The sequence below is a fragment of the Xenopus laevis genome, chromosome 2S (genome assembly GCF_017654675.1).
Source record: "Xenopus laevis strain J_2021 chromosome 2S, Xenopus_laevis_v10.1, whole genome shotgun sequence".
NCBI lineage: Eukaryota > Metazoa > Chordata > Amphibia > Anura > Pipidae > Xenopus > Xenopus laevis.
The window spans coordinates 127,658,693-127,684,707 of record NC_054374.1 but is presented as its reverse complement, the minus strand read 5'-3'; the positions used below and the strand labels follow the sequence as shown (position 1 = coordinate 127,684,707).

The 26,015-nt window shown below is 39.7% G+C and overlaps 1 protein-coding gene across 2 annotated transcripts; it reads left to right on the top strand.

The window, feature by feature from the left end:
- The first annotated feature begins 14,980 nt into the window (after window positions 1–14,980).
- fkbp11.S (FKBP prolyl isomerase 11 S homeolog) lies at window positions 14,981–24,522 on the top strand. Of its 2 annotated transcripts, XM_018249995.2 has the most exons (6): window positions 14,981–15,154; window positions 16,372–16,434; window positions 19,366–19,453; window positions 22,576–22,609; window positions 23,196–23,266; window positions 24,286–24,522. In XM_018249995.2, the coding sequence occupies exons 1-6, from the start codon at window positions 15,047–15,049 to the stop codon at window positions 24,501–24,503; spliced, it is 582 nt and encodes a 193-aa protein (XP_018105484.1). In that variant the 5' UTR covers window positions 14,981–15,046; the 3' UTR covers window positions 24,504–24,522. The 2 variants fall into 2 exon arrangements, with proteins under 2 accessions (XP_018105484.1, XP_018105486.1); XM_018249997.2 differs by lacking the exons at window positions 14,981–15,154; window positions 16,372–16,434 and adding an exon at window positions 16,456–16,700.
- Window positions 24,523–26,015: the final 1,493 nt, after the last annotated feature.

Genomic DNA, 26,015 nt, shown 5'->3' with positions numbered 1-26,015 from the left:
GGGCCCTCATGCTTCTTAATACTGGGCCTATTTCATGGCCATTCCCTATTTCTATGAGAACATAGAGGCTAAATAAATGGACTAATAGATTATAGTATGTAAAAAAAGAGACTAGGAGAAAAGAGGTTGAGTGAGGTGAGGAAGAAAATAGTACTGAGAGTGGGCCCCTGATTTAAAACTTTTTGGTGGGCCCATAATCTAAGGTTTTTTGGTGTGCCCCTGGTGTCCCAGTCCGACACTGCTTAGAAGTAGTAGGTAAAAAGCACTAACTGGCTCAAATGCTAAGTTGAACATACATTTGATTTTACTTTTCTCTTTCTAAGAAGTAGTAGGTAAAAAGCTCTAACCATCTCAAATGCTAAGTTGAACATCCATTTTATTTAACTTTTTTCTTCCTAAGAAGTAGTAGGTAAAGAGTGCTAACCGGCTCAAATGCTAAGTTAAACATACATTTAATTTAACTTTACCCTTTCTAAGAAGTAGTAGGTAAAAAGCGCTAACTGGCTCAAATGCTAAGTTGAACATACATTTAATTTAACTTTTCTCTTTTTAAGAAGTAGTAGGTAAAAAGCACTAATCGGCTCAAATGCTAAGTTGAACATAACTTTACTCTTCCTAAGAAGTAGTAGGTAAAGAGTGCTAACCCGCTCAAATGCTTAATTGAAAATACATTTAATTTTACTTTTTTCATTCTAAGAAGAAGTAGGTAAAAAGCGCTGACCGACTCAAATGCAAATTTGAACATACATTTGATTTAACTTTTCTCTTTCTAAGAAGTAGTAGGTAAAAAGCACAAATTGGCTCAAATGCTAAGTTGAACATACATTTAATTTCACTTTTTTTCTTCCTAAGAAATAGTAGGTAAAGAGTGCTAACCGGCTCAAATGCTTAATTGAAAATACATTTAATTTTACATTTTTTCTTTCTAAGAAGTAGTAGGTAAAAAGCGCAAACCGGCTCAAATACTAAATTGAACATACATTTAATTTAACTTTTCTCTTTTTTAAGAAGTAGTAGGTAAAAAACGCTAACCGGCTCAAATGCTTAATTGAACATACATTTAATTTAACTTTTTTCTTTCTAAGAAGTAGTAGGTAAAAAGCATTACTGGCTCATATGCTAAATTGAACATACATTTAATTTAACTTTTCTCTTTCTAAGAAGTAGTAGGTAAAAAGCGCTAACCGGCTCAAATGCTAAGTTGAACATACATTTAATTTAACTTTTCTCTTTCTAAGAAGTAGAAGTTAAAAAGCGCTAACCGGCTCAAATGCTAGCTTGAACATATATTTAATTTAACTTTTTTCTTTCCAAGTAGTAGTAGATAAAAAGAGCTAATTGGCTCAAATGCTACGTTGAACATATATTTAATTTTAACTTTTTTCTTTCCAAGTAGTAGTAGATAAAAAGCGCTAACCGGCTCAAATGCTTAATTGAACATACATTTAATTTAACTTTTCTCTTTCTAAGAAGTAGTAGGTAAAAAGCGCTAACCGGCTCAAATGCTAGGTTGAACATACATTTAATTTAACTTTTCTCTTTTTAAGAAGTAGTAGGTTAAAAGCACTAATCGGCTCAAATGCTAAGTTGAACATACGTTTAATTTAACTTTTCTCTTTTTAAGAAGTAATAGGTAAAAAGTACTAATCGGTTCATATGCTAAGTTGAACATACATTTAATTTAACTTTTCTCTTTCTAAGAAGTAGTAGGTAAAAAGCTCTAACCATCTCAAATGCTAAGTTGAACATCCATTTTATTTAACTTTTTCCTTCATAAGAAGTAGTAGGTAAAGAGTGCTAACCAGCTCAAATGCTAAGTTGAATATACATTTAGTTTTACTTTTCTCGTTCTAAGAAGTAGTAGGTAAAAAAGCGCTAATTGGCTCAAATGCTACGTTAAACATACATTTGATTTAACTTTTCTCTTTCTTAGAAGTAGTAGGTAAAGAGCACTAACTGGCTCAAATGCTAGTTGAACATACATTTAATGTATTTTTTCTCTTTCTAAGAAGTAGTAGGTAAAAAACGCTAACTGGCTCAAATGCTAAATTGAACATACATTTAATTTCACTTTTTTCTTCCTAAGAAGTAGTAGGTAAAGAGTGTTAACCGGCTCAAATGCTTAATTGAACATACATTTAATTTTACTTTTTTCTTTCTAAGAAGTAGTAGGAAAAAGGCGCTAACCGGCTCAAAAGCTAAATTGAACACACATTTAATTTAACTTTTTTCTTCCTAAGAAGTAGTAGGTAAAAAGCACTAACTGGCTCAAATGCTAAGTTGAACATCCATTTTATTTAACTTTTTTCTTCCTAAGAAGTAGTAGGTAAAGAGTGCTAACCGGCTCAAATGCTAAGTTGAATATACATTTAGTTTTACTTTTCTCGTTCTAAGAAGTAGTAGGTAAAAAGCGCTAATCGGCTCAAATGCTACGTTAAACATACATTTGATTTAACTTTTCTCTTTCTCAGAAGTAGTAGGTAAAGAGCACTAACTGGCTCAAATGCTAATTGAACATACATTTAATGTATTTTTTCTCTTTCTAAGAAGTAGTAGGTAAAAAACGCTAACTGGCTCAAATGCTAAATTGAACATACATTTAATTTCACTTTTTTTCTTCCTAAGAAGTAGTAGGTAAAGAGTGCTAACCGGCTCAAATGCTTAATTGAACATACATTTAATTTAACTTTTTTCTTCCTAAGAAGTAGTAGGTAAAAAGCACTAACTGGCTCAAATGCTAAGTTGAACATACATTAGATTTTACTTTTTTCGTTCTAAGACGTAGTAGGTAAAGAGTGCTAACCGACTCAAATGCTAAGTTGAACATACATTTTAATGTATTTTTTCTCTTTCTAAGAAGTAGTAGGTTAAAAGCACTAATCGGCTCAAATGCTAAGTTGAACATACATTTAATTTCACTTTTTTCTTCCTAAGAAATAGTAGGTAAAGAGTGCTAACCGGCTCAAATGCTTAATTGAAAATACATTTAATTTTACTTTTTTCTTTCAAAAAAGACATAGGTAAAAAGCGCTAATCGGCTCAAATGCTAAGTTGAACAAACATTTAATTTTACTTTTCTCTATATAAGAAGTAGTAGGTAAAAATCACTGACCGACTCAAATGCAAAGTTGAATATACATTTAATTTAACTTTTTTCTTTCTAAGAAGTAGTAGGTAAAGAGCAATAACTGGCTCAAATGCTAAGTTGAACATACATTTAATTTTACTTATTTCTTCCTAAGAAGTAGTAGGTAAAGAGTGTTAACTGGCTCAAATGCTAAGTTGAATATACATTTAATTTAACTTTTCTCTTTCTAAGAAGTAGTAGGTAAAGAGCACTAACTGGCTGAAATGCTAAGTTGAACATACATTTTAATGTATTATATCTCTTTCTAAGTAGTAGTAGGTAAAAAGCACTAATCGGCTCAAATGCTAATTTCACTTTTTTCTTCCTAAGAAGTAGTAGGTAAAGAGTGCTAACCTGCTCAAATGCTAAGTTGAACATACATTTAATTTTACTTTTCTCTTTCTAAGAAGTAGTAGGTAAAAAGCGCTAACCGGCTAAAATACTAAATTGAACATACATTTAATTTAACTTTTCTCTTTCTAAGAAGAAGTAGGTAAAAAGCACTAAACGGCTTAAATGCTAAATTAAACATACATTTAATTTTACTTTTCTCTTTCTAAGAAGTAGTAGGTAAAAAGCGCTAACTGGCTCAAATGCTAAATTGAACATACATTTAATTTAACTTTTCTCTTTTTAAGAAGTAGTAGGTAAAAAGCGCTAACTGGCTCAAATGCTAAGTTGAACATACATTTAATTTAACTTTTCTCTTTCTAAGAAGTAGTAGGCAAAAAGCTCTAACCATCTCAAATGCTAAGTTGAACATCTATTTTATTTAACTTTTCTCTTACTTAAAAGCAGTGTCGGACTGGCCCACCCGGATACCAGGAAAACTTCCGGTGGGCCCAAGTGTCAGTGGGCCCTCATGCTTCTTAATACTGGGCCTATTTCATAGTCATTCCCTATTTCTATGAGAACATAGAGGCTAAATAAATGGACTAATAGATTATAGTATGTAAAAAAAAAGAGACTAGGAGAAAAGAGGTTGAGTGAGGTGAGGAAGAAAATAGTACTGAGAGTGGGCCCCTGATTTAAAACTTTTGTGGTGGGCCCATGATCTAAGGTTTTTTGGTGTGCCCCTGGTTTCCCAGTCCGACACTGCTTAGAAGTAGTAGGTAAAAAGCACTAACTGTCTCAAAAGCTAAGCTGAACATACATTTGATTTTACTTTTTTCGTTCTAAGAAGTAGTAGGTAAAAAGCGCTAATCGGCTCAAATGCTAAGTTGAATATACATTTAATTTAACTTTTCTCTTTCTAAGAAGTAGTAGGTAAAGAGCACTAACTGGCTCTAATGCTAAGTTGAACATACATTTAATGTTTTTTTTCTCTTTCTAAGAAGTAGTAGGTAAAAAGCACTAACCGGCTCAAATGTTAAGTTGAACATACATTTAATTTTACTTTTCTCTTTCTAAGAAGTTGTAGGTAAAAAGCACTGACTGACTCAAATACTAAGTTGAACATACATTTAATTTAACTTTTCTCTTTCTAAGAAGTAGTAGGTAAAAAGCGCTTACCGGCTCAAATTCTAAGTTGAACATACATTTAATTTTACTTTTCTCTTTCTAAGAAGTAGTAGGTAAAAAGCACTAACCGGCTCAAATGCTAAGTTGAACATACATTTAATTTAACTTTTCTCTTTCTAAGAAGTAGTAGGTAAAAAGCGCTAATCGGCTCAAATGCTAAGTTGAATATACATTTAATTTAACTTTTCTCTTTCTAAGAAGTAGTAGGTAAAAAGCACTAATCGGCTCAAATGCTAAGTTGAATATACATTTAATTTAACTTTTCTCTTTCTAAGAAGTAGTAGGTAAAAAGCACTAATCGGCTCAAATGCTAAGTTGAACATACATTTAATTTTACTTTTCTCTTTCTAAGAAGTAGTAGGTAAAAAGCACTAACCGGCTCAAATGCTAAGTTGAACATACATTTAATTTAACTTTTTTCTTTCTTAAAAGCAGTGTCGGACTGGCCCAACAGGATACCAGGAAAAGGGGCCAAGGTGTCAGTGGGCCCTCAAAATTCTTAAGATTGGGCCTATTTCATGGCCATTCTTTATTTCTATGAGAACATAGAGGCTAAATAAATGGACTAATAGATTATAGTATGTAAAGAAAAGAGACTAGGAGAATAGAGGTTGAGTGAGGTGAGGAAGAAAATAGTACTGAGAGTGGGCCCCTTTTTGGTGGGCCCATGGTCTAAGGTATTTTGGTGTGCCCCTGGTGTCCCAGTCCGACACTGCTTAGAAGTAGTAAGTAAAAAGCACTAACTGGCTCAAATGCTAAGTTGAACATTCATTTAATTTTACTTTTCTCTTTCTAAGAAGTAGTAGGTAAAAATCGCTAAACAGCTCAAAGTCTAAGTTGAGCATATATTTAATTTTACTTATTTCTTCCTAAGAAGTTGTAGTTTAAGAGTGCTAACCGGCTCAAATGCTAAGTTGAATATACATTTAATTTAACTTTTCTCTTTCTAAGAAGTAGTAGGTAAAAAGCCTACACTATCTTACTTAATAACTCTACTAACCCTACACTAAAGCCCAATAATAAAATAATATTGCATTTTTCAGTTCTTTTTTGTATTGATTTTTGGCTACGATGTCCATATGTATGTAAAAGGAAAGTTCAAAGAAGCATTTCTGAGCAGATTCCACTAGCAGGTGCTCAATGAGATCATGTAAGAAATGAGTACAAAAGCGTTTATTACTGATACACGATTGAGCCTGCTACTGTGTCTAGCTTGACTACCACACACACATCCTCACGCATTCAATTGAATATTTGTATTGGGACATAAGATGCCCCCTGCTGGGAACCCCCACTCCTCTGCTACTTGTGCTTCTCTAACGCAGAAAAACTTTTAAAACCGAAATTTAATAATGTCTAAAATAGCTAGGAAAGTACTAGTTACCCACTATATTACAATTTAACATACAAACCTGCCTCTTTTTCAGTATATCACCAATTATCTGTTACTGAAATAAATACAATCTCTGTCTGAAATATTATACTATGGAGAGTGTTATGACATTTTATACATTGCCATTTTGTTATTAGAGTAATAATTTTCCTAACCAGATGCTGGACTAGAAAGAGGGGTCCTCTAAAACCTCTGACGCACTGGAACACTAGACTAGACCTACTACTCAGCATGAGGCAAGGCCACGCTGGGATCCATTTTCCTTTCAGGCAGGAACTGGACCAACAAAAGTGATATTATCACTCTTATTTAGAATCCCCAAAAAAATCTGTTTAAAGTGAAGTAAACACAAAATAAAGCAAGTGCATGTGAGTTTATGTGCAATGGCAGTCCTTAATTAACTAAAGTAATTTTTACTGATTTGATTTTCAGTACCCACAATGCATTGTTTTTATTTATAATACATTGCACACACCTATAATTTTAAATCTCAATACCGTTAGGGGCAGATTTATCAAGGGTTGAATTTCTAAGTAGAAAAAGCTTCAAAATTCGACCATCGAATTGGAATACTTCGACTTCGAATATCGAAGTCAAAGTTTTTTTACATCGAATTTGGCCATTTGCGGTCAAAGTAAAATCGTTCAATCGAACAATGAAATCCTTTCCTTTCATCCATCGATCGAGCGATTTTTCTTTGACTTCAAAAAACGTAGAAAAATGCTCTAGATGGTCCCCATAGGCTAACATAGCACTTCAGCAGGTTTTATTTGGCGAAGTATTGAAATCAAAGTTTTTTTAAAGAGACAGTACTCCGATTATCAAATGTTCAAATATTCAAACGATTTTACTTCGAACCGAATTTGAAGTCGAAGTCGTAGTAACCTATTTAATGGTCGAAGTATCCAAAAAAATTACTTAGAATTTTTAATTTTTTTACTTTGAAAATTCGCTCGAATTCACTTCGACCCTTGATTAATCTGCCCCACAATGTTTAGGTTACTCTATTACTGAGTATAAAAGGAAAATGGGACTGAAAAGCACTGCTCTCAATTTCTTATCCAGCCAGATTTAATGGAATTCTCCGAAGTTCCTCCTAAGGAACCCACCTTCCCTAGTTGTCTCAATGCACAAGAAGTAGTTCAATTCTAAATATGAGCATTTAATCTAGATGTATGGCAAACACACCAGATTCCTTGTATCTTTTTTTAATGTTACAAATGCTTTGCAGTCTTTAGATGTCAGGATACACGGTGGGCATATGTACAATTATGATGTTGCTACGCAAGGAATGCGGTTTTCTGTGGGGCAGAGTTAGGGAGATCAGCCAGTCATGGGACACCAAAGGGAAATCCTTACAGTAATATAAAGAGATGATTAGTTAGGAGTGGGATATTAGATATTTAGAAATTATTTATTTATTTATGTCTAAGCCAGACATAAAGGCAGTAGCGCCATTACTTTATACCAAAAGTAAGACTATAATGAATGATAAATTAATACGCTTATAGCTAGAAAAAGCTGTACATCATCGAGGTATAGATACATGGGTAGGTGAGATCGATGATAGATAGATAGAGAGAGAGAGAGAGAGATACATGGTTACTGTGTGAGCTGGAGAACTGAGAAGTCCGGCACTATATAACCAGTAGTAACCAAAAGGTTACTGTCCTATGTGGAGGAGGGCCGATAATGGAAGTCAGTGTTGGCCACTCCCCCTTTTAAAACACACCCACTGATAAACACACCCATATTACCACAAGAACTTTTAAGATCGTATCCACATTAACAGTGGTAGCACACCAAAAAACCAAATGGTTGGTGCTCACTGCAGGGAAGTCCCTCATCACTCATATGTGAAAAATTGAAGTCATGTTAAAAACACACCCTTAAATCCATATGTCTCATCCTCCCCTGTGGATAATACAACAACCCCCCAACACATGATTAATACCTTAGGGGCCCTTAACAACAATTTCCAAATGCTAACAAACCCCTAACAGGCTTACATCTCACAGGTAGGGTAGGGCAAGCAGCACTGGGCAAGCAGAGAATGACACACACAGGGAGGCAGGGCCGGGCCAAGGTATTTTTGCACCCTAGGCAAAGGCTTCAATCAGTGCCCCCCCCACCCAGTCCTGCATTACCATTTCCCACCTTACCAGTCATATAGCCCCCTGCACCTGTGCCAGCACCTATCATATTGCCTCCATTTGTACCTATACCAATGGCAGTCAATCCCTCAGATTGCCCCCAAGCCCCAATTTGTACCTGTGCCAGCATAAGCCAAAAAATCCATCATATTTTTACCCCAATCTGTACCTATGCCAGGGGCAACCAAAAGAATCCATCATATTGCCCCAATTTGCATCTGTTCCAGCAGTAGCCAAAAATTCATCATATTGTCCTCAAACATCTGTGTACCTGTGCGAGCAGCCACCATATTGCCCCATGTACCTGAGCCAATCCCTTATATTGCCCCCAATCTGTACCTGTGCCAGCATCAGCCAATAAATCCCCACTATTGCCTCCATATATGTACTTGTGCCAGCAGCAGCCAAATATCCATCATATCATCTGTTTACCTGTGCAAGTAGCAGCCAAGATATTGCCCACAAATATGTACCTGTGCCAGCAGCTGCCAAAAGGGAGGTGTGGAGTGATTCTGTCTGAAACAGGGGGTTTATAAAGTTGAAAAACTATTAAAGGCCAAGCAAATCAGGGTTTAAAAAAGAAAGAAAGGAAATTCCCCTTAAAAGTGTGCCCCACCCATGATTGCGCCCTAGGTGGGCGCCTACTCTGTCTGCCCCTAGTCCCAGCCCTGCAGGGAGGGACGGCAGAACAGAGCAGGAGACAAGGAAAGCTCTCATTCTAATATGTACTACATACAGTGACAAAGTGCTGGTGCCCCATTAGCATTTTGAATAAGGTGTGAACAGGTGAACAATGTGGCAGTTTCAGTCTGGGTCTCAGGTGTGAACAGTACAGGATTTTAGGATATAAACAATAGAGGTGTCACAAGTGTGAACAATACAGGGGGATCACAGGTGTGATACAGGGGATTAGTCTGAATTTCAGGTTTAAACAATGCAGGGTGCAGTTTATCTCTACCTTTTAAAGTTTACATATGGTAAAGAGACACAGCATCTGGGGGGCCAAAGAAGGGGGGGTCGCCAGTTGGACAGCCCTGTTGTATGCTATTGTAGGTTCGATGCACCACACTGGGATACTACACAACACAGTAAAGTGTAAATCAAATAGAGTTGTTACTTTTGCTGCAAAGTTGTCTGAATATAAAATATATCAGCTCCTGTTTCTTAGAATAGCAGATTCAGAAAAACCCAAGTAAGCCAAACTCATTGCCAGCCTATTGCACTACTAATTTACTAGCTGTTGGGACAGTCTGTTGTCCTCTATTGCACAATCCCTTACTTTGTCGATTATCAAATGTTTAGTAGATTCAGAATAACAATAGACTAAAATCTGCCTGGGGCATTTTTTATAATGTCCCAGTGTGCAGTAACATAGCCCCACCACCATGCGCAAACAAGGACACTAGATCGCAAAAGAACGAGGGAGGGCCTACGTCAACAAGCTTTGAGGTTAGAGAGCAGCACCCGCTTAACTTTTTTTTTTTAATGACGGACTAGGGGTAGGTTGCTTATGCATTAAGTGCCTGGTACCCCCCAAGCTTTAAACCCTGGGCATGTGCCTCTTCTGACAACCACTATTTGCCATCCTGAAACTTTGTATACTTTTATGTACCCCTTTTATGTACACACTAATATATTTTAATCACTGTATAGTGCAGAACACACACAGGTCTGAATTAGAACAAGATATAATACGCATCTACGTATCTACACTCTCCAACCACTTGTACCAGAACATAGCAATCAACCCAAATACATTAATATTCGCTAAGCTACATATGGTCCCTCCCACTTCCCTCCATAAAACAGAAACTTCTTAGTCCATACACGGTCTTACAACAGACAGCATTAGTAGTATATCTGTCCTCTGGCAAATTATTTTCTACCATTCACAAAATGAATTAAAGTGTGTATCCCTTTGCTATTGGATGCATCTATTTGAGTTTTTTACGTGCCGCGCATCTGAGACTAGCGCCTGCTCATCTGTGGGGCCTCCGGGTGGTCGAGGCTGTCCTCCTGCAGCTGTCATTCTCTTCCCGCGTTACCTGGCTGTAGCTGGCTGATCGGAAGGGCTGCTAACCCTCAGTTTCACCACCGAGCTGCTATTCAGCTCCTCAAAATGAAGGCGGTAAGAAGAGACCCTTTCTTGGCTGCAGCTCATTGTGGCTGGGATATTGGAGCTGTCAGTGGTGCTGAAAGTGCTGATCAAAGCCATGGTAAGAGGCCACATTTCCAGCTAGAGGAAGGCTGCCTGGTATCTTACAGAGCATTCAAGCTGATCTAATAGCTCAGATGGGCAAGCTTGAAAATAATGGAAAAAATGAACTAGACAGCATATGCATTTACTTCATGTATTTCATATAATAATTATAATTCCAAGTGAGAGAGCAACCGCTGGATAAAATGGCAATTATCCCTGGATGTTAACCCCTTCCCTGGGACAGTATAACACACTGCTCTTTGCTTTGTAATTCAGCTGCACTTGTCCTAAAGAGGCAGGCTATAAATGTATTATCCTGATTAAAATATTCATTTGGTTATTGAACACAAAGTTGTTATTTGGCTCTACTGATATATGTACGCCAACCCTTTGTTCTCTACCTGATACACGACTGCCATGGCAAAGTGGTTCGATAAATAACCTGACAAATTAGGTTCCATGCAGGATGCTGCCACTTTGCAGAGTGATTTGTCTAAGTTTTGCAACTGGGCAGCAAACTGGAAAATGAGGTTCAGTGTTGATAAATGCAAGGCTATGTACTTTGGCAGAAATAATATAAATGCAAGTTATACACGAAATAGCAGTGCGTTGGGAGTTTCCTTAAATGAGAAGGATCTAGGAGTTTTGTAGATAAGTTGTCTAAAGCTGGCCATAGACGCAAAGATCTGATCGTACGAATCAACGTACGATCGGACTTTCCCATCTCCTGACCTGCCACTAACCATTCGGATCAAAGTCTTACCATTCCGATCAAATAAAGTAGTAAAAGAACAGATCAGCCAATATACTACCTCCGACAGCAATCGTACGATAGTTATGTCTGACAAAGCTAGTGACAGTCTCCCAATCGTACGATCGGCAATACATGCAGAGATATTATCGGCAGGCGACAGAAATCTTCTAACCTGTCTGATCGACCAGACGACCGATCTCCACCGGATGAAAAATGTAGGGACTCTCCACACACGGTCCGAAAATCATACGAAAAGTGGCTACTAAAGCAAATAAAGTTCTGTCTTACATATAAAAGGGCATTAACTCAAGGGATGAAAACATAATTATGCCTCTTTATAGGTCCCTGGTAAGGCCTCATCTGGAGTATGCAGTGCAGTTTTGGACTCCAGTCCTTAAGAGGGATATAAATGAGCTGGAGAGAGTGCAGAGACGTGCAACTAAATTGGTTAGAGGGAGGGAAGACTTAAATTATGAGGGGGTTGGGGTTGTTTTCTCTGGAAAAAAATGCTCTTGCGAGGGGACATGATTACACTTTACAAGTACATTAGAGGACATTATAGACAAATGGCAGGGGACCTTTTTACCCATAAAGAGGATCACCGTACCAGAGGCCACCCCTTTAGACTAGAAGAAAAGAACTTTCATTTGAAGCAACGTAGGGGGTTCTTCACAGTCAGGACAGTGAGGTTGTGGAATGCACTGCCGGGTGATGTTGTGATGGCTGATTCAGTTAATGACTATAAGAGTGGCTTGGATGATTTCTTGGACAAACATTATATCAAAGGCTATTGTGATACCAAACTCTATAGTTAGTATAGATATGGGTATATATAATTTATGTGAAAGTATGGAGGGGTGCAGTGTCGGACTTGGGCGGCGGGACACCGGGAAAAAAGCCAGTGGGCCCCAGGCTCTTGTGGACCCTGCTGGCCCAGATCCACTCAGTGGCGCGACCCCTCTATGTCGGGGTAAAAATCAAAATTTAGCACATGTGCACTGATGTGTATACGCACATACCCGGCACCGCGCGTATGCACAGAAGTGGTACGCGGGAGCGGCAGGGGGGCCCTGAGCCCCCCAGTCCGACCCTGGAGGGGTGTGTGTATGGATGCTGGGTTTTCATATGGAGGGGTTGAACTTGACGGACTTTGTCTTTTTTTCAACCTGATTTAACTATGTGACTATGTAAAAGACAACCACAATGCATGTATAAAAATATACTTATAAAGAAAACACTGCACAGGACATAGCATGTACAAATAAACACAATCAATTGGTTGCTTCTCAAAAGATGTCTGTCTGTCTGTCTATGTATCTGCATATATCTTCTAGATATATTAAGGTATACAAATTATTTAGTGAAGGATATACGGACCTAGCTGCATCCATTGTATTTCATACAAATGACCTACTTGGTTTCTCATCCATAAATACTGTCCATAGTTTAGGGCCTTGTTGATTGCACTTCATTGCAAATGCAAACCAAGAATACAAGGGCAAGAATACAATGTTTTTTTTTCTGAGCTGCAAATAGAAGCCATTTGGAAACAAGAATTTTAATAATTCTTCATATAAAATTCATTGCCCTATGGTTAATTGTACCATGTTTTTTCCCCTCACCACAGGGTACAACCACAGGCTAAAGGACAAGTACATTAAAGCATTTGGACCTTTACGCCAGTAGCCAACAGCTTCAATATAGAAAGTCAATAAAAAAACAACGCAAATAATTCTAAATTAGGCTTTTTGACCTGTTATTTGGTGCTAACTTCTTTAGAAATCCACTTGTTTTTATGTACAACAAACTTAGCACATTTATAAAACTAAATAAACATCCCATTTTCACAAGTAATGGAGTTAAGGCTAAAGTTCTCACTGATCTTCTCCTTCCTGGGGGGAGAGAGAATCTGAGAGTAGACAGCCATAAACTTCTACAGAATCCAGCATGTAAACTCTTCCAGCTCCTCATCAACAGGACCCCGTGTGTGGGCGAGAAGTTTAAGTCAAAAGGTAATATGAGATGCAGTTCTTTAGCTGTTCCTGCAGCCTGCTTGCTCTCTCCGATTTAATCGAGTTTAGCAGGTCCATTCCACATCAGGCTGCTACTTCCACTCGTGAGCTGGACCTTGTTCTGATCCACCCCCTCTTTGCTGCAACTTCCCACAGGCTGCCAGTGAGACCCCCTCTCATGCAGCATCAGGCTGGGATATACCTCTGCATGTTGGGGGTGGGGGAGCTTCCTTACGTGTTGCTGCAATACCAAATCCTCCTCAAAGTAGCTCCTCTTCCACTGTAGCGCTCTTCCCTCCGTACTCCCAGCTGCTTAAAGGGCATGTAAAGTCTAAAATTGAATAAGACTCGAAATGCTGTATTTTGTATACTATATATAAACATGAACTTACTGCACCACAAGCCTAATCAAACAAATAATTTATGCTTTCAAAGTTGGCTACAGGGGGTCCCCATCTTGTAACTTTGTTAAACATCTTTGCAAGACTAAGACTGTGCACATGCTCAGTGTGGTCTGGGCTGCTTAGGGATCGTCATAAACAAAGCTGCTTGAGTTCTGCATGGCTGGTAAGTAAGGCGGGGGCTCCCCCTGCTGTTCATAAGTATGATTGTTTCCCTGCTCAGCAGTTAGGGACCATCTGACAATTCCTATCCATAGCAGTAAATGAAGGGCAAATTTCACTGCATACAGTCAGGTTTCTTAAAAAAATGGTACACATTTTTTAATTAAAATATATTGGAGATAGGTTTCTTTTTCATTAAAGAAACTAAGTAAAAAAATGTTTGCCTTTACATGCCCTGTAATGTTGGCTCCTGTGCTGCCTTGTTCAGTCTGTGCCCTGGATTAATTGGCTCAGCCCAGGGACATACCACTAGGCAGGCTCAGTGAAAACTGGTCCCATACATTCATTCCGATACAATGTTCTGATTGCAAAGAAGAAAGGATATGGAAAGGGGGGGGGCTCCCAGAGCTGAAATATTACATTTGCACTGGTCCCTTTCACAAGGAGCTCCTTCAGGCACATCGTGGGAAAGGGAACCCTGAGAAAAGCGAGGGTTCACCATTTTCTTTCCATATGGGCCCAGTATTGCATACATCCCAACTGTCCCATTTTTAAAGGGACAGTCCCTCTTTTGACAGCGCAACCCGCAGTCCTTCAATTGTACTGAAAAGTCCGGTTTTTCTCTGCACTGAACAGCCAGAAAAAGAAACAATGAGCCCAGAACAGCCACCGCAGCTAATAAGATACTTTTGTAACAATTTCGAGATAAGCAAATAAGTAATTGTAACAATATAAGATAACAGGTCCCTTGAGTCACAGCTTAAAGGGCAATTCACCTTCATTAGCAAAACTGGAATAAGTGGAAAAAAAACACAGAAATATGTTCAAACTTTCATAACCTGCCAAATTTTGTAAAATGAACATGATAATTAGGGGGGAGTGACAACAAAAACGGGCATGGTCAAAAAAATTGTTAACAACTTTTTTATCCCTCTTTTTATTTCTAAAATGTTGGGAGGTAACTATTGCAATGAGCTACTACTGGTGGTAACCCCATGATTGTGATGGCTGCCCGGGCTAATATAGAGACAGGAATCAGCGCCACAGAATACAACACCCAGTCTGGCTCCAGTGGATGTACAGCAATGACCAGGCGGCTGGGGAATCAATTGGTTGTGTGTGTGACGACTCCCCGCCACTCTGCACCGTTATATTTGACTCCGCCCAGCACAACACCAGCTAGAGCCGTGAAGGGGCGGAGCACTGCGGTGGGCGGGTTAGCATGGGCGGTACTGTGAATGTCGACTCCCCCTCCGTGTCTCATTGCCACGCTCCCTGTGTTCTCTCTCTCGCTCTCATCCTTCGTGTTAGACAGCTGTCACAATGCTGTGGGGGTTTGTGCTCGTCCTGCTCCTGTCCCCTGCAACACTCAGGGCAGAAACCCCGGAGGAAGATAGTGAAAATGTCACTGAGCTTGTGATTGAGACCATGGTGAGTAGAGGCAACAGAGCTGAGTGACAGCTGTGGAACTGTACTGACTAGCCAGCAGCCAGGTGGCACAGCATCTCCATTTGTAACCCTAATGCCCTGGGACATCACTTGCACCTCCCGGTAATCGCACTGTGTCTCATCCCATTCATAACACTGATCACTTCTCACATCTTCTTACACGTCGCCTTATAGTGTTCCCTATAGTGTTCCCTATAGTAGCCCGGCATGTTACTGGCTGCCTGTGCTGCTGCAGCTTCTCATGTCACATGACCCCCGCTATGCGCTACGGGTAGAAAAGTTTCTCGTTATTAGCGCCCCCGTGCAACTTCTCTCTCCTGTCTGACTTCTTCCTTCACTGATCTCTGCATTCACTGCGGCTGATCATTCCGTGCAATTGTCAATGGCCTCCGTCGCCGACCCCTGCAGCTGTGCTGTCCTCTCAGGTCTCTCCCATTGATCCTTCTCCCCGTCCCAGTTCCATTGTGTCCTGTCAGGTGTAACAGGTACAGATCTGCTTTCTTGTTATTGAGCCATTACTGTATTTCTCTATGTGTCCCCTCCCTACTGCTCAGTACTACCTCTATTCCCTCCTCTGCTCAGTACTACCTCTATTTCTTCTCTTTATTTCCCTTCAACTTTTCTCTCTTCTTCCCATAGGATCGTCACCTCCACTCTCCCTTACACCCCCATACGTCCCTGTGATCTTTGTGTCTCCATGGCCATCACATACATTCACATCACATACATTCGCATTACATACATTCACATCATCACGTGCATCTCCTTTTTAATCAGATGTCCCCATTCTCCTTCCCGTCATCTGCCGCTTACACTTTCTTCTGCCAGTTCCACTCAGCTCCCCCAGTCCATGATAGTTCCCCATCTCCCCCACCCACTCCCAGTCTGCACCAACCTGTACCCCCTGCTCTCACTATTCTCTCTCACTGGCCACATGGCACGTCTGTAACGTATGGGATTATCATGCAGTTCTGTAATGTATGGGATTATCATGCAGCTTCAATTACCAATCTGCACCCTGCCCTATGGCCTCTATTATAGGACTGGACAACCCGTGTCTCTCCAGATGATTTACAACTGCTGGTGCAGCTGTGTTACTTCAACAGAAAGTATAAGGCACCAGCAGCCCTTTCCCTTATCTGCCTTCTCACCCCTCCATGTTTATCCCTAATGTAACTTCCCCGTATTTCCTGACGCAGGTGAAGCCGGACTCGTGCACTGAAACTGCAGTTATGGGGGACACCATCCATTTTCACTACACGGTGAGTTCGCACGTTGGCCGTGGCCACAGCTGGGCCTAAGGGGGGAACAACATGTGTAACAATAATAACACGTCAGCACTGCGGGTCCCACCTCCTCACACCGGGGAGGGGCGGAGACAGAGGGCAGGCACCGGAGAAGGGTACACAGCACACGTGGGCTGGCTTTGGATACTGGAGACAAAACTGTGCCCTGTTAATGCAATTCCCGGCAGACACTGGGACACGATTGACTCTACTTGCAGCACATCTATCGAGCAGAATAAAAGGTATAAATTCTGGTATTTCTCGTACACAAGGATAGAGTGTGAATGAAACAGGCAGTAGTAAACCAGCTGCCATCCTTAGCCTTCTACAAGGCTCCCTGGAGGCACTGTAATGTTATAGGAGATCACATCAATATGATATAACTGAGCTGCACTTTTCCCATGTTTCAGTAAGCACAAAGATGTAGCTATTAACAGTAACAGTTTGTATAAGGGTTATTCCTCCTACTGAGACTCTTCAGTTGTAACAATAAAATTCTCATTACTTTTGTGAGAACATTAGACCCCACTGCTCCTCTACACTCAGTTTCAGTTCATGCAAGTGCAGTACTTGTATCCTCAGCAAAACCAATAGGACACTTACATCAGTGGTAGACACACAACTGCACAGTGGCTTTGCACTAAATTGCCCATACTGCTCCCCACCCTAGCCATTTCTCTAAAGTGTCCTTTCTCAGTAAATTACACATCAAAGCAATAGCAATATACAGCTCTGTACCCCTGCAGTACTTTGTATATGACCCCTATCCTAATGTGACCCTTAGGGCACAAGAAGAATATTGGGCAGCCTCCAGTAACTCTGCAGGGCAGTGCTTAAAAGAGCCTTTGTAGCAGGTTATGGTGTCTAGTTCGGCTAGTACCCCTGCAGCACATTGCTTAATGTCCCAGTAGCCATGCAGCACAGTGCACACAAGTCTATCCTAGTAGTGAATATTTCCCCACCCACCATGCTTAATAACATTGCTATCTGGACTTATAGAAGTTGTACATTACAGTAAGTCATGACCTGGGAGTCTCCTGGGAGTGGAAGAAAAAGACAAATACTACAGTGTAATATAGGGGGTTTTGTTGTGTTCTGGCTACTCTCATCATAGGTTCAGCTGCATGTCCTGCAGTGTTCCAGTGTGAATCACCTCATTTGTCGGGATCCCAGGAACTTGGTGCTAATAATTTTGCCATCTCACAGGGGTTGGGCTGCTGCTAATGGAATCATGCCCTGCAAGTTCTCCTTGCGACACAGCTGCCTTGTTGAGCCATAATAAAGGTTGAACTTGATTGACATGTGTCTTTTTTCAACCTAACTTACTATGTTACATAAAGCAGATGGATATGTATATTACTGGAGGATATCATTCATTTATAGACAGGCTGAACAATACAGGCATCAGCTGTGACTGTTGGGAGATCTGGAGTGTAAAGGGTTCAGTGGGGCCCAGACCACTGTGCAATTTCATGATAAGCTTACTATACTGATAATCTTTATTTGGGGGCTCTGGGGGAGAGAAGTCATGCCGCTCTGCAGAATCTATGGGTGTCATTAAAGTCAGCAGTTAGAATTGATACAGGTGTTGCTAATATTCCACAGATACTGCCCTTACTTTCTTTTCATTTTTCACCACTCCATAAAACTCAATATTTGCTTTTAAACTGAAAATAGCCCCAAGCTTATCATGCCCTGTCTCAGCTCCTATTCATCCAATTTACATTCAAGTGATACATACATTTTTTTTTTAATTTGACGTTAAAGGGGATTGTTAATCAGAAATAAAGACTTTTTCCAATTATTTTCTGTTTTCTATTTGTGACAGTTTTTCTAATATTGAAGTGTAAGGTTTTATTTTTCACCTTCTAAAGTAGCTCTGGAGGGTCGCAACTCTTTAACTGTTTTAAATTTATACATTTAGTTGATACATTTGTTATCTTTAGCGCTACTGTGCAGAATCCCTGAGTTTCATTAAAGGAGAAGGAAAGTTGTCTTGCACTTCGGGTGCCAAATGTTAGGCACCCCCTAGTAGTTGTATTTACTTACCTGAAACCCCGGTCAGTGCTCCTCTCAGCAGAAAACTGCACCGGCCCAGAGTTTTTCCAGCAAGCACCATTAAATGATCCTCTTCCCGCTTCTTCTTTCTTCAAATTTCACTTGGCAGTAGAACAAAATAGCCGACTTTTTAGTTTAAGTTCAGCGCAGGGGTTTCAGGTAAGTAAATACAATCACTTGGCACCCCCAAGTGCAAAACGACTTTTCTTCTTCATGAAAGGCAGTTGTTAGAATTGGTGCAATAGTTGCTAATATTCCACAGATACTGCTGAGAAATGTATCAACTAATTGTATCAATTAAATGTAGCAAATTGTAACAGTTCAGAATGCACATGGATCACTGAGCTGCCAGATTGAAACACTAAAGACACAAATATTACACTTTAAACCTATATTTTGGGAAACCGGTAAAAGATAAAAGATGGAAAGCAATTGAAAAAAGTAATTTTTCATGGTGAACAATGTCAAAACAACATGAAAAACATAATTGATCAGCAGCAATATACATATATGCCTTGCTTATCTTTATACAACAGAACTTTACTGGGTTTAGAGATATTCTTCTATTTTTAATAGCACATTTTTTTTTACTATTTCAATAGAACAAATTTTATGCCTTAAAGATTTCTTTTCTTGGTAAGTCAAACTTGCATAGGTTGAAACCAGTAAGCATGAAGAACACACCTAAAATTCTATTGAGTGTAGATCCACTTGATAAATCCAGCTTTCTTAATGTGTAAAATACACAGCTGTAACATAAAAACATGTATAGAATGTTGAACAGATCTGATTCTTATCATACATTTAATTGGATCTATAACTCCTTGTTTGGCCATGTTGCATCTCTAGGGAAGGCTGGAGGATGGGCGGGTTATTGACAGTTCCCTTTCTCGAGATCCTTTTGTGGTGGAACTTGGAAAGAAACAAGTTATTCCAGGTAAGCCCAACACAGTTCGGGATCCTCTTCATGGGGCTCAGTGAAATGCATGCCTATCCTCACGACATTAAAGGGGCACTGTCTGGTCTATAAACCATCCCCATTGAATGCTGCTTTTTTTTTTTTTTTAAGTTGAGAGGCAGTGAAGGTTATGCTGGGCATATACTGTAAGATGCACTCATTTGATAAGGGCACTGAATAAGCTTTGTCCGATATGGATTCCAATATTCTGGGGCAAATCATGATGTCAATAATGAGGGCCTAGAAAGACCCGACGTGATGGGAGAAAAAAGTGTTATCTTGCAATGTGGACCATGTCTAATTGCGGGGGTACCCACATTTTTTTCACCCGTGAGCCACAGTCAGATTTTCAAAGAGTTGGGGAGCAACACAAGCATAAAAGATGTTCCTCAGTGGTGCAAAATAAGTGATTTGATTGACCATATTTTAGCCCCTATGTGGAATAGCAGCCTACAGGAGGCTTTTTTGGCAGTACATCTGTTTTTATGCAACCAAAGCTTGCCCCCAAGCCAGGAATTCTAAAATAAGTACCTGCTTTGAGGCCACTGGGAGCAACATCCAAGGGGCTGGTGAGCAACATGTTGCTCAAGAGCCAATGGTTGGAGACAACTTGCCCAATAGACAATGAGCTGCCAACTGGGGAGAGATGCAGACTGCACTATGGTTCTTTGCTAGACAGCCTTTCCTAGCTTCAGCTTTTAGTATCCCATACAGTGTTCATTTCAAATTCCTTGCAGGCATATAACTTTTGCTGCTGTCAGGCATGCAGTCTGCCTTTCCCTGGATAGCTGTGAGCAGAATTTCATAATTAATTCATAAAGTCTCTTCTGATTTATACTACAGGGCATCAGCGTTGCTCACTATTTCTAAGGGGTTTGTTTGGCCCCAGGAAGGCAATACTCCCTACATTCTTGGCTTAGTAATGATGGGAACTGATTTATTAATGCTTTGAAGAGTGTTCGGTCTCACCAAATATTATTTAAAGGAAAACTATACCTTCAGAATAAATATTAACAGACAATTTATATCATAATAAGTGGCCTATTAAAGAATCTTACCACATATATATAATATCTATATCAGTGAAATAACCCTTTTACATCTTTTGCCTTGAGACAGCATTTTGTGATGGTGTGTGTGCTCCCTCAGAGATGACCTGACAGGGTATATGCATGGTTAATTGTAACAGAAAGAAGTGTGGGAGTAAAAGAAAGAACTCTGTCCATTCATTAGATCAGGGATCCCTAAACTTTTGAACCTATGAACAACATTCAGAAGTGAAAGGAGTTGGGGAGCAACACTGGCATGAAAAATGTTCTTGGGGGGGCTAAGTAAGTGCTATGATTGCCCATTTGGTAGCCCCTATGTGGATTGTGAACCTACATTGAGGTTCTGTTTGGCAGTGCACCTGGTTTTTATAGAACCAAAACTTGCCTTCAAGCCAGGAATTCAAAAATAAGCACCTGCTTTGAGGCCACTGGGAGCAACATCCAAGGGGTTGGAGAGCAACATGTTGCTCACGAGTTAAAGGTTCGGGATCACTGCATTAGACAGTGTAACCTAGCATGTATGTGTTTGTGTGTGTGAGCACAGTGAATTGTATGAGCCAGGGGGGTGGCCCTTAATACTTAAAATGGCAGTTTTTCTATTTAGGATAATCCAATGCCACATATTAGTAGAAAAGCATATTTTTATGAAAATGGTTTATATAGATGAAGCAGGTTTTTATATATGGATTGTTTTAAGAGTTTATCGTTTTATTGAGCGTTGCAATGTTCAGGGGTTTAGTTTTAAGGCAGCCAAATACAAGGCAACTTGTTTCTTTCCCATAGCATATAAAATATGATCAACAGGTTCTGCTTTTGATACAAATACAATAAGCCTGATTATATTTGGGCTTAATCTCAGCACATAGAATAAGAGGGATAACATTACAAACATGATAAGAACATGTTCCTTGTCAGCACTTCCTTTCTTCCTCAATCCCCCCCAACCACCAGCTCTCCAGAAAATTGTCTCTAAGTTGTAGCAATGCAAATCTATTCATTGCAGTTCTGAAGCAGCAAATGACAGAAGCAGTCTTCAATACACCTCTGTGTTGATTGCAGTGCACACATACATCATATTGATCTAGACATGTTATTTCGTTTTTATTCTACATTCCGAATGTATACTTGGTGGGCCAAATTTCAGGCTTTCATCTTTATATTGTCTGCAGCTGCAAAAATTAAATATAGGAAGAAGCTTTTATTTCTGCATCTTTAGAGTGATAGAATATGGGTACATACACTGCATGTGTATAGAAAACAGATCCGCACACACACTGGTTAATGCAGTCGGGGAGTATCCCCTTTTATTTAGCCACCAAACATTCAACGTTTCGGGGGGGACACACACCCACCCTTAATCAGGATACAATTCTTAGTGCAGTAGCCCATTTAAACCCAACTTCCCCGGCCTTCTTTTCCCATCATGCAACTCTCCACAGTATTTAACCCTTATGTGGAATACAGGAATACTTATTAATCAAATTTTGAAAAAACAGTTTACAAAATCTTCAATATCAAAGTGTCCAAGTGCAATAAATATTGTTTATAAATATTGTATGTATTGCAGAGAGTTGCATAATGGGAAAAGAAGGCGTGGGAAGTTGGGTTTAAATGGGCTACTGCACTAAGAATTGTATCCTGATGAAGGGTGGGTGTTTGCCCCCGGGTGGGTTTTCCCCCCCGGGAGGGTGTTACCCCCTGAAACGTTGAATGTTTGGTGGCTAAATAAAAGGGGACTGCATTAACCAGTGTGTGTGTGCGGATCCGTTTTCTATACACATACGTTGCTAAGGGACCCGGCCGGGTCAACGGAAGAAACGCACCACCAGTTGCAGGATTGGTGAACTACAGGTGTGCGGTAGGAGAAATTACATTGTAATCAAGTTGTGGTACATACACTGCGTCATCCAGATGACGGTCTCCATGTCTGTGTTAGGTTTGCATAAATGAGTAGGGCAAATCTCTCCCTTTGTTATAATAAAAGTTGTATGCAATTTAGTATTTTTCACTGTGATTTATGCTATATTGCTGTCTGCTTTTTTCATTGTACAGGTCTGGAAAAGAGTTTGGTAGGCATGTGTGTTGGGTAAGCATATCATTTTTTATTTTATATTATTGAGTGTTGGCACAAATTGTATTGTATTCAATGGTGATTTTTAGCTGGCATAGAAGTGCGTATATCCTGCTTAGGAGCCTCACCTGCTAGGCTTTGTGTCTAATCACACTTGATGCCTTTAGGGCAGAGAGGCATTAAACATACATTCTTTTTTAAAGAGATCTATATTACTCTGACTGCATTTACTGCTGATGGAATTACTAAATTACACAGACCACAAGTTACTCATCACTAGCGATGAGTGCATTTTTTCTATTTTTGCATGTCAGTGCTTTTGCAGATAACTCTGCTAGACAGAACTGGCTTAGAGTTTCACTGTGTACTGTACAAACGTATATGGATGAAATGACAATAAACTCACCCTTGACTCTTGACTTGCAAATGGGAAATGTCCCATCTCTCAGAGGAATTTATGAATTTTAGTTCAGTATTTACTTTTTTACGTTTCTAAACAAAAAAACAACCTATAAATTCCAAGAGAAATATAGAGAGAAAGCTGTTGTTTTATTATGCTGTTATTGATACTTATGATTTAGTTTACTTTTTTTATCATCAGAGAGAAGCGCAAAGTGGTTATCCCTCCTCACTTGGCTTATGGCAAGAGAGGATACCCTCCTTCTATACCAGGTACTACTTGCTCAGTCACAGGCAATTCTCATGTTAAGAGAAGGGGCTGGAACATATTATGTGCATTATGTTCTTTATACAGGGTGTGTATATCATATTGACAGCATTGTTGCTTAAAGGAAAACTTTACCCCCAAAATGAATACTTACGCAACAGAGAGTTTGTATCATATCAAGTGGCATATTAAATAATATTACTGAACTGGAATATATATTTAAGTAGATATCGCCCTTTTACATCTTTTTAATTGATCCACAATTTTATGATATTTTCTATGCCTCAGAGATCACCTGACCAGTAATACTGCAGCTCTACTTGTAACAGCAAGAAGTGTGGAAGCAAAAGACTGAGCTCTGATAATTGGCTCATGTGACCTAATATATGGTGTGTTTGTGTGCACTGTGAATCGTAGGATCCCAGGGGGGCAGCCCTTGTTTTTTAAAATGGCAATTTTCTATTTAGGATTACCCAATGGCACATACCACTGAAAAAGTATATTATTATTAAAATGTCATGTTATGTCCCTTTTATACCTTTTCAAGGTAAAGACTATTGTCACTAACTAGTGTAGCTAACTAGCAGGTCCAGACTTAGTCACATATAACCCCTCTCAAGCTCAATAAATGGTGACTGTCTATGGCATCTTATAGCAGCCCCTCTGGCATTTGCCAGTCCAGGCCTGCTAACTAGTCATGCCATTGACCAGCGCCGGATTTCTTTGCCGGCCGCCCCTAGGCCGCGCGGTCCGACCAGGCGGCCGTGCGGTCCTATCGCCCGCTTGCACTTCCCCTTCCCAGCGCGCCGGCGAAAAAACGCCGTTGCAGCTGGTGTAATTGAATGGGGACGCACACGTCCCCATAATGCAGCTGGGCGGCGTGCCGCCCCTATTTTTTGCTGCCCTAGGCCCGGGCCTATGTGGCCTTGCCACAAATCCTGCCAGTGACTCATGTTAATAAATGCTATTTGATTTATTTGGTCTACATTTACAGGAGTAACATTTATTATTTTTTTACCTCTAGGTGACGCTGTGCTGCAGTTTGAAACAGAAGTAATGACACTGTTCAAGCCCACACCCTGGCAGACCCTTGTGAATTATGTTTTTCCCTTGCTGTGCATTGGTTTGGTACCCATGCTTTTGGGGCTTATTGGTTATCACTTGTATGCCAAATCTAAGGCCCCTGCTGTGTCCAAGAGGAAACAAAAGGAGGATAAAAGAAATAAAGCAAAAAATAAATAAAATACTATATTTTCTCATATCACACACTCATGATGCTTAATCATTTCAGAGAACCTCCCATGGGATATTTTGCTTTGCCACTGAAACTTAGCAATCGTAAGAGAACAAAATGAAAAACCACTGGACCAGAACAAGCAAATGGAGTGGTAGATTAGTTATATATGGTGTCTGAAGTTGGGCCTTGCCTGCCCTAATTCAGAGAACCAGGTAACCAATTTACCATTTAGATAAAGCTGGCAAAAGAGAGCTCCCCCATAGCAACATATAAGAGGTTGATACATAAATGCAACCTACTGGTTACTAGGGATGCACCGAATCCAGGATTCGGTTCGGGATTCGGCCTTTTTCAGCAGGATTCGGTGGAATCCTTCTGCCTGGCCGAACCGAATCCAAATTTGCATATTTAAATTAGGGGCGGGTAGGGAAATCACTTGACTTTTCGTCACAAAAGAAGATTTTTTTTCCACTTTTTCCTTTCATGACCCTAATTTGCATATGCAAATTAGGATTCGGCCGAATCTTTCACCAAGAATTCTGGGATTCGAATCCCAAATAGTGGATTCGGTGCATCCCTACTGGTTACTATAGTTTATTAGACCTATTTCAATCTTTGCACATTTTATTACATAAGCCCAATATTGTGTACAAATAAACACACACACATTTGGGAAATGGTGCAGCAGGGCATTTATACCCCTTTATTTTGCTTTATAAGTTACTTGAAAGCTTTTATGCTAGTCACACAGTAATAGGCAGGCCTGGGCACCCTGTGCAACCCAGCTGGCCATTTAGCACCCTGCCTGTCGTGTGCATGATGTCACATCATGCATACGACAGGCAGGCTGCGAAATGGCCAGCTGGAAAGCACGACAAAGTCTGTGACGATGTCTTGAAGCAGAGTATAATTAGAAATCAAGGAAATCCTTGGTACAATGAGGATTACAAATTGGAAGTGATCTAATCATTATATCATTATGACATTTTATCAGATAAATGACATGGGTGTCAAAACTGTTGTGTAAATGTATGAAAGAGTTATAGCTGTAATTGTGTTTATCCTTGAATTTTTATCGTATTAATATACTGTATGCCCAAGGGCAGGGCTGTCCAACTGGTGGCCATTCCCTGACTTTTTCCAACTTGATATAGATTTGGAGGCCTTTTTTAGGAGAATACGGCTGACAGCTGAATTGGACGATAAGGGGGAACTCACTGCTGATAAATTGAATTTTATTGTAATACTTTTCATTTACAGGATTGGGGTCTGTATAATTCGAGTACATATATGCCTGCTAAAACTAACCATGTGGTGGAAACATACATACAGGGCGTGAAAGACGAGATTAGGAAACTTGAGGATAAATTTAAAAAGGGTGATATACACCAGTCCAGGGAGAACATCACGTTAGAGGAGAGAAAGGCACTGCTGTCCCTTCAGAATAATAGGGATCTGGTGATTAAACCAGCAGATAAGGGGGGAGCAGTAGTGGTGATGAATAAAAAGTATTATGT